The sequence below is a fragment of the Xiphophorus hellerii genome, chromosome 18 (assembly GCF_003331165.1).
Source record: "Xiphophorus hellerii strain 12219 chromosome 18, Xiphophorus_hellerii-4.1, whole genome shotgun sequence".
In the NCBI taxonomy this organism is placed as follows: Eukaryota; Metazoa; Chordata; class Actinopteri; order Cyprinodontiformes; family Poeciliidae; genus Xiphophorus; species Xiphophorus hellerii.
In genome coordinates, this window is record NC_045689.1 from 23,401,939 (window position 1) to 23,417,958 (window position 16,020).

A 16,020-nucleotide genomic window follows, 5' to 3' on the forward strand; every position below is an offset into this window, starting at 1 on the left:
TTACTAATTAGTTATCTATATGTGTGATTTTAGGGCTTCTTTGAGGAGGAGGAGAGCAAAGAGTTTATCTATAAAGAGCCAAAGCTGACGGGTTTGTCTGAAATCTCCCAGAGATTACTCAAACTCTACTCTGACAAGTTTGGACCTGACAATGTGAAGATGATCCAGGACTCTAACAAGGTAACGGTAGAATTTTTCCATTGAAACAACAGTTTATCTACTTGGTTTTATTACATGTGGATGTGATCTAAAAAAAAAAATTAGCAACCTCAACAAGTATTTGCACAGTTGGTAAAGATTTGTAAAATGCCCTCGCATAATTCTGTGTGTCTTTCCCGAAGTTGCCCATATCTACAGTCATATTGAGATAACAAAGGTTTGATGAGAAACCACATTTATCTTGCCACCACACACAGTGAGCATGACGACACGAGAGAAAGGATGACAAAAGCTCAAATATCAATGTGAGAGAAAGTCAGCAAATAATTATTTCATATTCCATAGAGCTATGCTGAACACACCTGGAACAGCGTGATTTGGTCAAATGAAGCTAACTTTCCTGACTTGACTTTCCTGGTAACAAACCCTCCATCTGTGGTTGGCATGAAGCAAATAATTAATATGTAAAAAAGAACCTCATGCCTAATGTTGAGCATGTTGGAGGATACTGTGGGCATGTTTCTTTTACAAAGGTCCTGATTCGAAGAGTACATGGCATCGTAAACTCTAAAATATCAGAAAAATTTTTATAAAATATGACAGAATATGTCATATGTTGGTAAGCTTTAGAGGGGGTTGTTATTTGATCTTTAAGTAGGATAACATGAACAAATTAACACTGGAATAGTTTACCAGGGGGGCTGCAGTTGGTAGCACTGTTACCTCGCAGCAAGAAGGTCCTGGGTTCGATTCCCAGTCCAGGGTTTTTCTGCATGGAGTTTGCATGTTCTCCCTGTGCATGCATGACTTCTCTCTGGGTACTCCGGCTTCCTCCCACAGTCCAAAAAAATGACTGTCAGCTCAGAGTCAGTCCAGGGGATGGAGGCTAGGTGGAGTCCTATTACTAAAGACAGTTGTATCAAGTACTGAGAGTAGGGTCCTGAAAATTTATCTCAGATAAAAAATTGGTTCAAAACATTCCCACATCATGCAACTGCAATAAAAAATGTCAATGTTGTATTAATTTTTATCTTTATTAGTTTTGCCAACAAGTAGGAGCCATGTTTTTTTTTTCTCTAAAGTTTCACATTTTGTGCCTAATTTTCATTCAATACAGGTAAATCCTAAAGACCTGGAATCCAAGTACGCCTACATTCAGGTGACATATGTAGTGCCCTACTTTGATGAGAAAGAGCAACAAGACAAAAGAACAGATTTTGAGAGACACCACAACATCAACCGCTTTGTGTTCGAGACACCCTTCACCCTGTCAGGAAAGAAACACGGAGATGTGGAGGAGCAATGCAAGAGACGCACCATACTGACCAGTTAGTATTTGTTTATCCATTTGCCTATTTTCTGTTTTTATTGCTGGCTGCTTTATGCTCAGCAATCTTTAATTCCAATAGTGAGCATTGGATGAAAAGCTTCTATTCCTGAAGTCTTAGTAAAACTTCTAAGTTTGTTAAACCTAAGATACTTTTTTGTTCTTCTATTACATCTTGTTTCATTTTTTCTCTCCAAACATCTTTTGTAGTTGTGCAAATGAGAAGTTACAGAAAATACTCGAGTCTTTTGGCAAATTTGGTTAATGTTGGCGTGGCACTTTTACATTTTTGCAGCAAGTTCCAGCTTTCCCTATCTAAAGAAGCGCATCCAGGTGGTGGAGCAGCAAAGCACAGAGATGAATCCGATCGAAGTTGCCATTGATGAGATGTCGCGTAAAGTTTCTGAGCTCAACCAGCTCTGCAACATGGGAGAGGTGGACATGATCCGGCTCCAGCTAAAACTTCAAGGCAGTGTTAGCGTCAAAGTAAGTACTCCTCCAGAAAAAAAAAAAAGATACAAATACGCCACATTAAATATTTGGTTTTACAGCTGCTGATTGGTCCTTCCTAGGTGAATGCAGGACCTATGGCTTATGCCAGAGCATTTTTGGAGGAGAAGAATGCAAAGAAATATCCCGACAACCAGGTCAAACTCCTAAAAGAGATTTTCAGGTAGGACTTTCCTGTTTTTTCCTTCCCTAAACAGAAACAGAAAATGCTAGGATCAGCAATCATACTAGCATTAGCATGTTGCTGTCAGTAGCAACACTAAAGTAAAGTATTTGGTGTTAATGTAGACAGAACTTGACTCTAGAAAAGTTCTGAATTTTGAAATCTAAAACTTTGGTCTTAATCGACTACATGGGATCTGGAATTACTAATCATAACAAGCAAGTCACAAAATCACAACCTATTATGAAATGCGAACTTTAACAAACATTCTAGTATTAGTATGTCTAATTTTTATTATCTAAAGTTAGGTATTATAGTCACAATATCGATAAAATGCTAAAATTAGACAGTTTTACAATTGAATAACATGCTACCATCCATGCTCATTTACGTTATCATTTGCTGATAAGCCAAGTGAGATGCATTTGAGAAGCTACTCCTTGATTTGTTTTCTGCAGGCAGTTTGCAGAAGCCTGCGGTCAGGCTTTGGACGTGAATGAGCGCCTCATCAAGGAGGACCAGCTGGAGTACCAGGAGGAGATGAGGGCTCACTACCGGGACATGCTCACTGAGTTGTCGGGCATCATGAATGAACAGGTCTCACATCACAACGAGACATAGCTCCGCTGACTTTGTTACCATCTTGTGCCTATTCTGCATAGGTTTTGCTTCTTTATTTCGATTGCATTTGCACTGCATCTTTTAATTTGCATTACTTTTTATCAAACATTCTGCATCTTCACGGACTCCATGGACTTTTTGTTTAAACTGCAGCTTTTTCTGCCTTCTTTCCCCCCCCAACTTTTGTAGCTTGACCAATGCTGTTGCCTTCAGTGCCTCCTCTCTGTCCACTCCTTCTAAAAACTGCTATGCCATGTCACCACTCATGAGCCACCTCGCTTCATGCTTATTGAATTACCTGTCGAATCAGTCAAAGCGCTAGCACGAAAACGCAGATTTTCTTGTTCCAACTCGAGCTTTCTTTTCTTGCCCTTGTCTAGATTCCTCACACAAGACAACCTGGAACGGAGCGACACAGCACCTACTGAACAGTCAGAAATTCCTTGTGCCAGTTTGAGCCTCAGCGTTGCTCATTTGATTGTTTTTGATCGTGATCTTGTTTTTGCTGCTGCTTGAAGCGGCAGATTAGTGGAACTGTGACTGGCGTGTTTTTAGAGAAAAGACAAGAAAAGAGAAGAAGTGTGTAGACCGTGGTTGTGGTAGTCTGTAGTCCCATTGTTGAGTTTAGACTGTCTGCAAAAGAGGCCAGGCTCCTGGACTGTTAGCTACTGTTTGTGTTGGTTTGGTACAGATTGTCCCGCCCTGCCAGCTGACTTAATATAAACTGACAAACGTACAATGTATTTGTTCACACACACACATGCGCCTTCTCTCCCAACGCCCCTTTGCCCTTTAGAATACGGTGACCTTACTGAGACGGAGGTGCGTTCCTGGTGCATTTCTCATGCACGGTTTTTACATTTTTGTTTACGTATGGACTCCCAACGTATTTCAAACTATCTAAAGAAGACTAATGTGAAAAATAAAAGCGGATTTGAATGCAGGTCCTAAGAATCTGAGGTATTATACAGAACTCCAGCTACTATCTGAATGTAGAGCAGCTCCACATTGCTACTTTGTATCCTTGAAACATTCTGAACGGATATCGCCGTGCCAATTTTCAAACAGAAACAAGAAAACAAGCAACAACAACAAAAAAAAGAAGAAACATGTTTTGTAACATTTTTATAATTGAAATGGCATTGTTGCAGTTATTATTTCATGTTTTAAATTGTAAATAAGAAGTATTACTATTTAAAAAAATGTTTGAAATGTCTCCTTTTATAAAGTATACAGTATATTAATATTTGTTTAGCTGAATTTAAAACAGACAAACAAACAAAAAAAACAACTAAAAATTTTATGTATGAGATTTGAATAAAAAATTGTTAATGTTAAAATGAGTGTTGATTCATTTCACTACTGTCTTTACCTAATATCTGGGTGTTGCAAAGGCAGGATCCCTGTTGTTCTTCCTGCAACTCATCTTGATACAATACAGTCAATTTAATATATTGATTTCAGTAATGTTTAATAAGATTAATCTTTTCAGACTAAATCTGTGCATTATACCAAATAGTGCTGCTAATAATGTGTTCTAATTAACCGTCTCTCTGTTCTAATTCTGTCTTTTAGTATCCATAAGTGTTAATGATTTTAAGGGAATGCTCTTTTTCCTGTAGTTCTCTTTTTAACAGGGAGCGTTCGAGTTTTAATTAACCTTCTGATTATCCTCTGATATGCTGGTGTATGTTGCCCTTGTCTGATAAATCTTTTGTTGTTTTAACCTCTTTGACAGGTATTATTTACACACTTTTGCCCCTATATGTTGACTTTGTTACATTTTCAGCCAATTTAAACTACATTAGACATGGTGAGGTTATTTTTCACCTTTTTTTTTTCTGTTTAAACCTGATTATATTTCATGGACAGTTAAGCTAAAAATGAAACGCATTCTTTTTTAACTTAGTTTATTATATATTTTAGAAATCCAAGTTAATTTGAAGAGTTATCTTATTGATTTTTCTGTCCTGTGTTTGGCAAATTAAGATTGCAAAAGATTTTCTCTCGCTTTCGTTTCTGTTCCCTTGCTTGAGTATTTGATTCTAAATAGTAAAATAAGTGAGGAAGAGCAGAAAGTTGCGTCGAAGTGATTTTGCCACCGCAACCGGAAGTTGAGGCTTCACTGAAAGTGAAATGACATTAAGCGTTGCCTTGCACTCCCGCAGAGAACAGTTTCCATGGGATCTAATGTCAGTTCTCCTCTCCTCCCCCCGCAATTGTTGGGTATAATTACTGACCATGCAGAGAGAAAGAAAAGTAGAGCAGTTGTTTACTTATTGATGCTAAGCCTGAGGTTAGGACACTGCACATAGAAAGAGGTTAAGTGGCCCTGATCATAATGCTGTTGATAACAGGCAGCCTTGGGACTCGGGGCCTCGGTTTCTATCACTGTCTGGTAAGACAGCTGACACATTTATATCTCCGCCTCCTCACCCTCGGTCTGTTGAGCATCTGAGATGAAGTAGATGATAGAGTTGCACCAATCTCCTTTGACACATCTTCTTTACAAGATTGTCCTTCTAGTCTCATCCCTCCCGCAGCCTATTTTGTAAGTCTAAAATTGCTGGTTGGTTGGGTTTCTCTCCTCCACAGACTGGTTTGTTGGTGTCTGTCTTGCTCCTGGTAGCCTGGACTTTGATAGGTTCAGATTGAACATTTGCTACAGTCATTTATAATTTTAGTTTCTCTAGTATGATATCAAAATGCGGTGGCGAAGTCTGCTCTGTAGGGATTACTTCAGAATTGTTCTTATGACTTCAATGTTTTTAAATTTGTTACAAAACAACCACAAACGTTTAAATATTTTATTGAGATTTTATGGTATAGTTTCCAACCTTCAAAAATAGCACTTTTCAGCAAAGGCAAAAAAAACCCTGCGTTTCTTATCTAGATTTAAAAACAAAATTGGTTCTTTATCATTTTGAGACGAATATATGAAGAGACATTGAGAGTTTGGATCTGGAGCCCCAGATTACAGACCGCTGTGATAGATGAACACAAAGTAGAGAATAATTGGGAATTGAATGGAAATGACGAATGATTTTCAATTTTCTTTTAAAAATAATTCTATTAATAATAATAATAATAATAATTTCTTCCAGGACATTCCTCTGTTTAGCTCCATTCATCTTCCCATCAACTCTGACCAGTTTCCCTGGTGAAGGAAAACATCCTCACAGCATCCTGATGTGTCTTTGGTTGTCATGACCCTGAAATTATAATTCATTAGGTGACTTCTTCATTAAAGTTTCAGTTAATGGATAATAGCCACTCAATAAATTGCAATTTATTAGGTGATTTCACAGGGAGCTTGGATGGATGTGATGAATCCAATCACTCAAAACATTTTTCTTATTTTTATTTTTTAAAAATCTTTGAAAAATCTTGTGCTTCTGCTTCCAAATTCTCCTCCTAATTTGTTCTGACTATAGCCAATAACAGAGGTGCCTCCTGAAATGCACTATTTGATGATAAACAAACAAGCATAGCAACCAATTAGAAGAGCAGCAAACTCTTCTGGCTTGGGTTCATATTCGTCTCCAATGATGCCACTCCAGAATCTTTCTTTTCTATTGTGGCCAGGACAAGCCACTAAAAATTTTAGGGTGGCACAACTAACATAAAAATAATTACTAGGTTTTTACATGTATGTACTGATTGACGAAGACGTACAGTATGTATGTGTTTGAGTTGAACATGATTCTCCGAGGGGGCCAGTGGGATGGTCAGCACTTTTTCCAGTGCCCCCCTCTTGGGGGCGCCACTGGTCTCCAATTAAAGCTATTGTGAAGAGCACATTTCATTTCCGACCCCTATCTTGGCTTTCATGAAACTAGACTCCTGTGCTCATAAATAAAAGAACCCCTGTGCGGTGCTGGCTGATCACTGGAGCTCTTTCAGCTGTATAAGTGGTGAAAGGCGACATAATCGGCCCACACTAAGATCTGAACTGAGATTGAGACACGCACACAGAGAGGACCTGGAGAGACGCTCATCTGGAGGAACCGCATAAGTCTCCGGGCGGCAGCATGATAAACCCGCAGCAGCAAGGCGAGCCCTTCCGGCACGACCCTCCTCCGGTCTTCGGGAAGCCCTGGTACTGGCAGCGCAGCAGCAGCACCATGGAGAGCAGCCGCAGCCTGGCGCAGGTCATCATGGAGATGCGCGACGAAATCAAGAAGCTGGAAGCGGAAAACCGAGAGCTGCGGGGGGACTGTGGTGGTCAGCATTCAGGGACGGCAGGAGACACCAGCGCTGGAACGGAGCAACCCGCGATACTGGAAAACCCCTATGGGAACCTGAGACGGAATGCGTCTGCGCCAGTCCTGGAGGGACAGTATAAAGGTAAGAGCAAGTGTGCAGAAATACGCAAAACAGTATATTCTTTAATACAATTCAGCTATAATAATAATAATAATAATAATAATTAGTAGTAGCAGTAGTAACTATTAGAAATAATAATAACTGGATTAGGCTTTGGTTTCATTGTTTTGTCTATCTGACCAGAGATTCTCTCTTTAAATCTAACTGAAAATAAGTGACAGACAAATATTGTGTACTCATAACAGACAACTTGGGGAAAAAAACCATTGCTGATTGGGTCAGTAATGGGGTCTTGTCGGTACTTATTATTATTATATTATTTTTGGGCCTGACATTGACTAATTTAGCACACCAAGTATTTTTTTTTCTTAAGGAAAATTCACTAAAGTAAATAAATGAACACAAATGAATTTAGGCCTGGACCATCCTTAGACATGAAGATGATTTGATCTAATCCGTTACTCTAAATTCTAGTGGTTGAAATCCTGATAAAAGAGAAACTTCAAGTTGTCTTTTGCAGCATAGCAAGTTTCCTTCAGGGATGCCCCATATTTAGCTCCATCCATGATCCCATCAATTCTCCCTACAGAATACAAGCATTCATATATTGAATTCTTCCTCCTAAATTATCATGACCACCTTGGATGATTTTTATTTAGATTAAAGTACCACACAACTTTATCAAAGCAGTTTTTTTTTTTTTACCTAAGATGCATTTTTCTTATCAAGTTAGACATGTTCACAATATTCATGACTAAAGAATATTAGTCATAAATCATTTTGTAATAAAACAAAATTATTGTTTTATTGCTAAATAACTAATGATGTGAAATTAAGAGCAACTGGATACATTTTAAAAGGTTTAGTTTCACTCGTTTTCTTTCTAGAAAGCACTGCCATGACTGTGCGAAGGTACTCCACGAGCTCCGGCCTCTCCGGGTTGACAGTGAGAGAGGGAAGAATCGACAAGAACAGGCAGAGTAACTCAGGATGGGCTAGACTTCATGAAGAAATCCAGCATGACAGCGATGTGTTTGGAGAAGCAGAGAAAGCCAACAACCGCCACTCATTGCAGGAGTACGTCCATAAAAACAGGTACAAAGACGTTCTTTAAGGTGTGGCGTTTAATCGCTGACCATGTTCCGACTGAGGTGAAATAATTCCTATCTGGTTTTCCCTTTAGGGCCAAGGTAAAAACTGTAACCTTCCTTCTCCCCGTTGATGACATTTACACCAGTCGACCCGTTCTGACCAAACACCGAGAGGAGCCCAAAATCACCGGTCTGGCGTCCATAGCCGAGACCGAGTCCTGAGAGAAAATGTTAAAAAGACTTCGGACATATTATTGGAACAGGTTGAAGATCTAAACTGGAACTTTGCATCCTCATCTGAGTTTTTTCTTCCCTCCTAACTAGGTCAATTTAGATTGGGCTCTTAATGAGTAAGAAAGCAGACCGATTTTTATCACACCTGACCAAGAAACCGGAGTCTCTGATTACAGGTGTTCTTTTCATTTGGCCATGGCAATCTATGCCTGGTCAACAGGGATGAGACGCAGGCCTCTCTGAACAGAGGATCAGGTGTCCGGACTCCTCTCCCGGTCCGGGCTGTGGTTTCAGGGTGACACATGTGGCAGCCTTTATCAGACTCAGCTGTGTTCGCTGACTCTGTCCGTGTGAGTCACGTCACAGTCATTATTTATTCATCTCTTGTTCTCTTTACAAGGCACGCTGAAATGCATATCCACAACCCCAAGTCAAACTGGCATCCTGAAGAGGATTTTATTTGTAACCCGTGCAAAATGGGAATTAAAGGTATCACCAACAACATGTGTCCGCATTCAGGAGGTTTTATTTAGCAACGTTACCCAATATCTCACAACCACACATCATCCTCATTAAAATCTAAAACTGACACATGAAACATCAGCTTTTACTGCCTGATAAGCAGCAACGTGGTTTATGTAATTATGTAGTCAACTTTTGCATGAACAAAATCTAGCTGTGTCCTCTTGTGAACTCTTTTACACAGCAATGAGATAAATATTCGCTAGCATGTTTTAATTTTTATTAAATGCACAGAGTTAATTGTTCAAAATGAAACACAATCAAAATTAACACTGGCACAAAAGTAAACGTTTTCCCCAAGTGGAAATAGTTATTTTTTGGGATGTCTAGTGAATGAGTTACAAGTAAAGCTGTACTGTCAAACTCTAAAGCAGAATGAGCAAACTAGTGTCTTGTATAGAGTTCAGTGTTGCACCTGTTAAACACCAGTTTACAGCTGGTTCTACTGGACTGAGTAAATGGAGCAAAGTCAGTGATCTGCTACATTTGCTCCAAAGTTCAGCAGATCACCGAAAGTTGATTCCCCTTCAAATTTAGCACATTTTGCGCTTTGACAACAAATTTTGGTGAATTTAAATAGATTGACATAGATAATTGTGTAATGAAAGAAAAATGAGTCTTGGTTTCAAAATATCTTACAGAAAAAACATTCAAACGTGTGGCGCACTTCTGTATTCAGCGCCTTTTAATCTGAAATATAAATTAATTCAAGTGAAAAGGTTTAAACTTACAGCAGCGCAAATGGAAACATGGTTTTCATTTCCTTCAGGTTCTTATGTATACTGTATACTAATTACTGTTTTTTGGTCTATCGCATAATAACTGATCCTAAAATCATGATCAGGTTGTAAAATGTGAAGAAAATCCAAGTGGAATACTTTTGCTAAGGACTACATGCTTAGAAGAAATTATCATAAGTCTTCCACAGCTGTACTCCAAGTATAATAAAAAGTTAAAAATGATTACTTGTCTTCTGAGAGCTGATGTTGATAGTTTTATTTAATATGTGAGGACGATATGTCCAGCTCTTCTTTATAAATTTTGAGTAATTATGAATTTAATTGAAGACAAGAGCAATGGTATTTATTTGATATCTGAAACTGTATATATATATTTATATATAAAAAATATATAAACACACACACACATATATATGTGTGTGTGTGTGTGTACGTACACATATATATGTACACATTTATATATATATATGTGTACATAGGTAGTACGTACATACTACTTACCTACATACAAGATTGTATCATATGTATAATACAATCTTATACTCTGTTTAAAGAAAATTTTAAAAAAATCAAAGCACTCTTAGTTTGCTTCACCTTGTATATCAAAAATCAATCTGGAAGTGCGTCGCTACACTTTTCCACCCTCTGCTGGTCAGAGCGTGGAAAGTTGAATAAGATGCTCAATGGAAATATTCAATTTCTGTTTCAATAAAACATTTTAAAAAGAACAACCTGATCATAGCCCAAACTAAGGGATGTAATTTAAAAATCATAAATTATTTGGTAACAGGCACCTTTCATGATATCCTATATGAATGGCAGCCGCTTCAGATACTAAACTGACGGCTACTTGAAGATCTTGGACTTTCCTTGTTGGACTTTTGACTTTAGTCGATGTCCTTGTTCTATTACTAAGTAAGAACTCAGAAAATCCGACTGCCGAGGTACCAATAATGTCATAAAGAAGATGAAAGCAGTGAATCTTCCTGTTGTGTGTAGTAGGTTTTCAGCACGAGGCAGATTCAGGTAAGAACTAATAGTCAGAGGTAGAAGAATAGCACCAAAAACAATAAACAGATTATGTTATGAATATATTGTAGTGAGTTTCAGATCTGTAAAGAGTTTTGCAAAGCTCTCATATCTTTCAGAAGCATCAGGTTCTTCTTGTTTCTCTCAACTAGCTGAGCTTTAGTTGATGCTTCAGAGCGCCCTCTGGTGGCAAGTCTTTCTCCAGTTCGACTGTTCTTCCCAGACTTCACCTTCTTTCTTAACTTCTTTATCTGGAGCACAAACAAAGACACTCAAACACCGATTTTCTCACACCATGGATGCAAAATGATAATTATTGCGAAGGCCCACCTGTAATTTATGCTTGCAGAGCTTACTGATCTGTTCTTCTTTACTCTCCATTCTCACCAGTAGCCTCTCCTGCTCCCTCTGAAGCGCTCCCCTTTCCTCTTCAGAGGCGCTCCCTTCCATTTGCTTAATCAACTCACCGTGCTCCCTGTATGCGACGAGGATGCGCCTTAACATCTAACCAAACGGGACTCCAAAATTGAGCAGATTTACAAGCTTGCTCACAAACTGATGAGGCACAGCTCCTCCTGCAGGGCTTCTAGCAGCTCCGATAGCTCGTCTCCGCAAGTGGACGACGACGTGGAGGAAGCGTCTGACTGGCTGCTCGTTTCAGAGTGATCTGCGTCGCGAGACAGGACGCGTTTGTTGCAGAGATGAGGCTGGTGCCGTTTCAGGAGGGACAAGACTGCCTGAACGTTGGCTCTGACCGAGTGGCTGCAGGCGACCGACTGGAAACGGAAAGAGATTTAAAGATAAACACTGAGGGGGAGAGTGAGGAGGATTTATCATCGTGTTTCAAAAGGCACAACCAGAAGTGTACAAGTGCAAATGGTACCGTTCCGGTGACAAATGGTATGTCTCTTAGGCTCAGTCTGTAATGAGGCTCTGTGTATTTTGGAGAAGGTTGCTGTGGGAAAAAAATTGAACAATGATTTAGCAAACAAGAGGGAAAGAGGGATACAAATCATGACAGCAACTTAACATATGTTTTAAAGATTTAGCATCTAACTTTTATTTTTAAAAAAAATGCTTTTTACATATTTGTTACAACTGTTGTGACAGTATTACATGAGACTGATAATCTGTAGAAAAAAAAGAGCTCCCCTGTCTTCCCTCAGTGCTAACTATAGAAACAACTAATCAGAACCAGGAGGCGGGTCTTAGCGCTGTTACACATGCCTGTGTACATGCTGCTCACACTCCCCTCCCTTGCTCTCCGCTACACTACAGTACAGAGTCTTCCTGATATCAGAGTGAATAGCTCAGGCCACCGATGACAGCGGATAAACAATTTGTATGCAACGGTAGGTTGTTTATCCGCTGTTAGCACATTGAACAGTGCGTACACCAGCTTGATTGACAACACTTAGATCTTCCTCCAGGCTTTGAATGGTAGTTTTTGACTGGGAGCAGTGCATTTCTGCAGATGTCAATAGTAGCACTGGGAGGCAGCAAAGGAGCTGATTTTTTTTTCCACAGATTATCTGTCTCATATGTCACGACATGGTGACAATTTTAACAAATATGTAAAAAAAAAAAAAAAAAAGTTTTATAAAAGCTGCATACTGCAGGTTTTATAGCTTTTAATTGCATGAGTCCATGTTTCAGCTGCAAGGTGTGTTTCACTGACTGTAGTGCAACATACAACATGGTGAAGTGTGTGTGGGTGTGTTTTTTAAATGTCTGTTTGGTATTTATGTATTTAAACATCAAGATCTTTAATATTTCCAATGCCACTGATGTTACAGTTGGTCTGAATGAACTGTAAATAAAATGAAATGTGACTCTCTTGAAGTGCAAACATGCCGAACACCGTGAGCCATCCATTAGAGGTCGTTACCTTTGAGCTGGATTTCTTCTCTTTGAATTGTCTGATGGATAAACGTGGAGAAACGGACTGCAGCAACATTCTGTTGGCTTCCATACCTGTCTGTAGCTGAAGGTTGCAAACAAAAAGAAAGCATGAAAATAATAGTCTTTCAGCTAATCAATCCCAGCTAAAAATAAAATATAAAAATTCAAAAACAATAAGAAGATAAAGTCTTTCTACCTGATTGGCTTTATCCAGAATGAGCCTTCTCTGGTGCTCCTCTTCGTTTATCTTTCTTTCCAATGCACAGATCTTCATCTGAAATCAACAACAATCATCATCACTGTGCTGCTGATAATAACGATATTGCAATAGTAATATGACACCAACATTATGCGATAAATTTTATATATGGTTACTGTGAACTACTTTTTTTTTTTTTTTACCAGTCTATCTGAAAATATAAGACTCCAAAAAGCATTTCAGTGACATTGACTTAAAATTTGGTTGGTTTGTTGATATTTTGTTGTGCTCTGAATTCTCCCGTGGCCATAGATAGCTAAAAATACAGCCTTCCAATTAGATCTGGGACAATGCATAAGTTTAAAGTGTCACTGACATGATAAAACCCCTTACATGACTGAAAAAGATGGAACTAATGTGCGTTCATTCTGTGTAAAAAAAAAAAAAGAAGAAGCTTTTAATAAATATTAGTGTTGCAGGTTTTGTCTGTAGTAAGTGGGTCAAACAATGGTGCCATCTTGTGATGTAATCAGGGTAAGTCAAATCACAAACAACTAAGGCTGAGTACAGGTATCACCAAGAAGCGGAGGAATTGTGAGCGATGTATTTGGAGGAAGAAGCTGGATCGAGTAATGAAGGATTGCAACCCCATATTTTGAGCCAGATAGTTCAGGAAGCAACAATGACTCCAACGTCTCTGGGGAGGCAGAGTCGGAGTAGGACATCCGTCGCCTCCAAATCACTGAATGGTAATAAACAGATCTATGCATGTAGTAATTATTCATCTTTGATTCTGGTTTAATTCAAATGAGCCAGTTTTATGACTGTTGTTGCAAGAAATCAGAAGGGGTTATATTCTGTGCCACTGTCATCATTACCACAGATTTCCCTTTGGGGCCAATAAAGCATCTCTGAATTTTTTTTGAACACTGTTCCTTCTTGTGACGCTAAAAATGTTTAATAGCTACATTTTGCTTAAAAAACCCCCCAACAAAAACATGTTTGTGCCTTGTACGTACCTCTGCATTTTTCTGTGTGCAAGTCAGCCTGAGATATTCCTGCTCAAGTTTTTCCAGCTTTTCCAACTGAGCATGCTCGCTCAGTCCATCAGGCTGCTGACTACCTGTACCAGGTGTCTCTGTTAAAGCCTACGAAGGCAACAAATAGCTTTGTTTGCGTTACAATGTTTTGTGCATTTCGAAGCATGAGGTGTTACCCAACTCTTCAAGGACATCCATACCTCTGAGTTCACCTCCTGATTGGGCAAGCTGGTGCTTTCTGTCCTGGGCAACATCCTCTTCATCTGCTCCAACTGTCCTTCAAGCTTCTCACAACGATTCTCTGCAGCAGCAAGGTGGGTGATCAGCACTGCAAATGAAGGACAAAATATGTAATGAGTTAACATACAGAATTTAAAACTTCAATTCTATTTGGAGGTCATTTCTTACCTTGGTTACAGTTCGACTGCTCACTTGCTTTTCTTTCTATGTCCTCATCAGTGAGGAGTCTCTGCGCAGGGCTGTCACTTTGCAGACGTCCGTCCTTCAATAAAGTGCAAAGGCTCAACTCTGCCTGCTCTTTCTCAAACTCCAGCCTCCTAATCTTCTCTTGGAGGTTCCTCAAGGCAGATAAGATCGCTGCAACAGTATAATTAACAGAATAAAATCAGCAGGAATTAAAGGATGCTGTTGCGGCTGAGACATTCAAGTAGTGTGGCATCATGTTGCACGTGTAACCATGGAGCTCTAACACATTGCTTGAGTGGAAACTTTTGTCAACACACGAATTACCTGCACTGCTGCTCTCTGGAAGAGCTTTGCTGGGTGATGCTGGACGATATGAATCCTGAGTGAATGTTTGGGGCGTGTGACGTGCAGGAGCGTTGATGGAATATCGATGAGCAGGATAGGTTTTATAAGACGACAGGGAAAAGGTGTCAGACACCATCCTGCTAGGTGCTGGAGAAGAACGCGGTGCCTGCAGAGAAACAGGATCAAGAACATCTTGAGAATGTCAATGAGAAGCTGTTTCTCAATTAATAAAAGCTTGCAATTAAAAGAACATAACAAAAAAGTACGACAAGCGTTTATATTTACGACTTAACTAAAAATACGTTTATTTAAACATAGACTTTTAAGCTTAGCAAGCAGCTGTTTTGAGAATGTAGCAACCACTGCTAGCGGTTTGGCTAATACATATAACCGACAACGAGTAAGTTCAAATTCTTTCGAGTTAAATGATACAAAAGAGTAGAGCTACCTTATGCCGATAGGATTCTGCTGTGGGTGTTTTTGAAAGTATCTCCATTGATGCCCAGCCGATGCTGTCCGCCTAAGCTAAGGGTGTAAACCATAAGATTTGATTTCAAACTTGGTCAAGCAACGCCCTTTTTAATTATGACAAGCTAGCCAAGCTCCGCTTTTTGTACAGCCTCTCTGTGCAAATATATTGTGGGGGAAAAACAACAGTAGGCTCTCCTTGGTGTTCGAATGATACCAAGTCCGGGTTGGCCCGTTATACACGACGCTCAGCAGGGCTAACATAGACGTAGACAATAGACTTCGCGTTGCCCCGTAGAAACGTACGTCAGTTCTTCCGCCATTTTGTGAGTGGCAACTTCATCTCAGTAACATAATGCCTTAAAACGCTGCAGTCCTAGAACTTGATTCACCGAATTAAGAAATTAATGTAAGTACGCATCGGATTAAATTTCATATCGTGTTTTGCAGCAGTAGTAAATGCGTGTATGTGATTTTAATAAATGTATTATTATTATTATTATTATTATTATTATTATTATTATTATTATTATTATTATTATATGCTGTTGTTTTTGTGTTATTTTAGGTATTGCATAATTACACATCGTGCTTTAAATGCATTTAAATGTATTTATTTGTTCACCACTGAAAGTATTATTTTCCTCAACTGTATAGTTTCATTTGGACCATCCAGCCAATTTCAAGAATATGGTTAGCAATGTATTTTTCTGCTGTCTTTACTGTATTATTCTTTCCGTTTTTCGCTTACTGCTAATGTAATGAAAATGTTTAAAGTGAGAATATATCAGACCACCATTAAAATACTATATGTAATTCAGAACCGTGAGCTTAATGTACAGCAATTGTATTCATTTCTTTAAAAGTGAAAGTTGAATTTTACATTACTCTACTTTGTGGGTCGTGTTCACACAAAAA

The 16,020-nt window shown here is 39.0% G+C and overlaps 3 protein-coding genes across 9 annotated transcripts in view; 2 read left to right on the forward strand and 1 right to left on the reverse strand.

Annotated features, from left to right (window-relative positions):
* Positions 1 to 3,913, forward strand: part of dock10 (dedicator of cytokinesis 10) — a 71,984-nt gene extending 68,071 nt beyond the window's left edge. For all 7 annotated transcript variants that reach the window (XM_032545169.1, XM_032545171.1, XM_032545167.1 and 4 more), the window contains 6 exons: positions 34 to 180; positions 1,277 to 1,487; positions 1,782 to 1,972; positions 2,059 to 2,159; positions 2,618 to 2,756; positions 3,161 to 3,913. In XM_032545169.1, the coding sequence (XP_032401060.1) occupies positions 34 to 180; positions 1,277 to 1,487; positions 1,782 to 1,972; positions 2,059 to 2,159; positions 2,618 to 2,756; positions 3,161 to 3,208 (837 nt within the window). In that variant the 3' untranslated portion in view covers positions 3,209 to 3,913. The remainder of the gene's footprint in view (positions 1 to 33; positions 181 to 1,276; positions 1,488 to 1,781; positions 1,973 to 2,058; positions 2,160 to 2,617; positions 2,757 to 3,160) is intronic.
* Positions 3,914 to 5,975: 2,062 nt separating this feature from the next.
* LOC116708253 (uncharacterized) lies at positions 5,976 to 8,935 on the forward strand. Its single transcript, XM_032546107.1, has 3 exons — positions 5,976 to 7,127; positions 7,994 to 8,201; positions 8,290 to 8,935. The coding sequence occupies exons 1-3, from the start codon at positions 6,812 to 6,814 to the stop codon at positions 8,417 to 8,419; spliced, it is 654 nt and encodes a 217-aa protein (XP_032401998.1). The 5' UTR covers positions 5,976 to 6,811; the 3' UTR covers positions 8,420 to 8,935.
* Positions 8,936 to 8,939: 4 nt separating this feature from the next.
* On the reverse strand, positions 8,940 to 15,375 carry cep57 (centrosomal protein 57). The gene is made up of 11 exons (XM_032546106.1): positions 15,083 to 15,375; positions 14,614 to 14,800; positions 14,272 to 14,460; positions 14,064 to 14,191; positions 13,843 to 13,971; positions 12,821 to 12,898; positions 12,611 to 12,706; positions 11,606 to 11,677; positions 11,275 to 11,498; positions 11,053 to 11,197; positions 8,940 to 10,973 (listed from the first exon to the last, which is right to left on the reverse strand). The coding sequence occupies exons 1-11, from the start codon at positions 15,128 to 15,130 to the stop codon at positions 10,800 to 10,802; spliced, it is 1,470 nt and encodes a 489-aa protein (XP_032401997.1). The 5' UTR covers positions 15,131 to 15,375; the 3' UTR covers positions 8,940 to 10,799.
* Between the last annotated feature and the right edge of the window lie 645 nt (positions 15,376 to 16,020).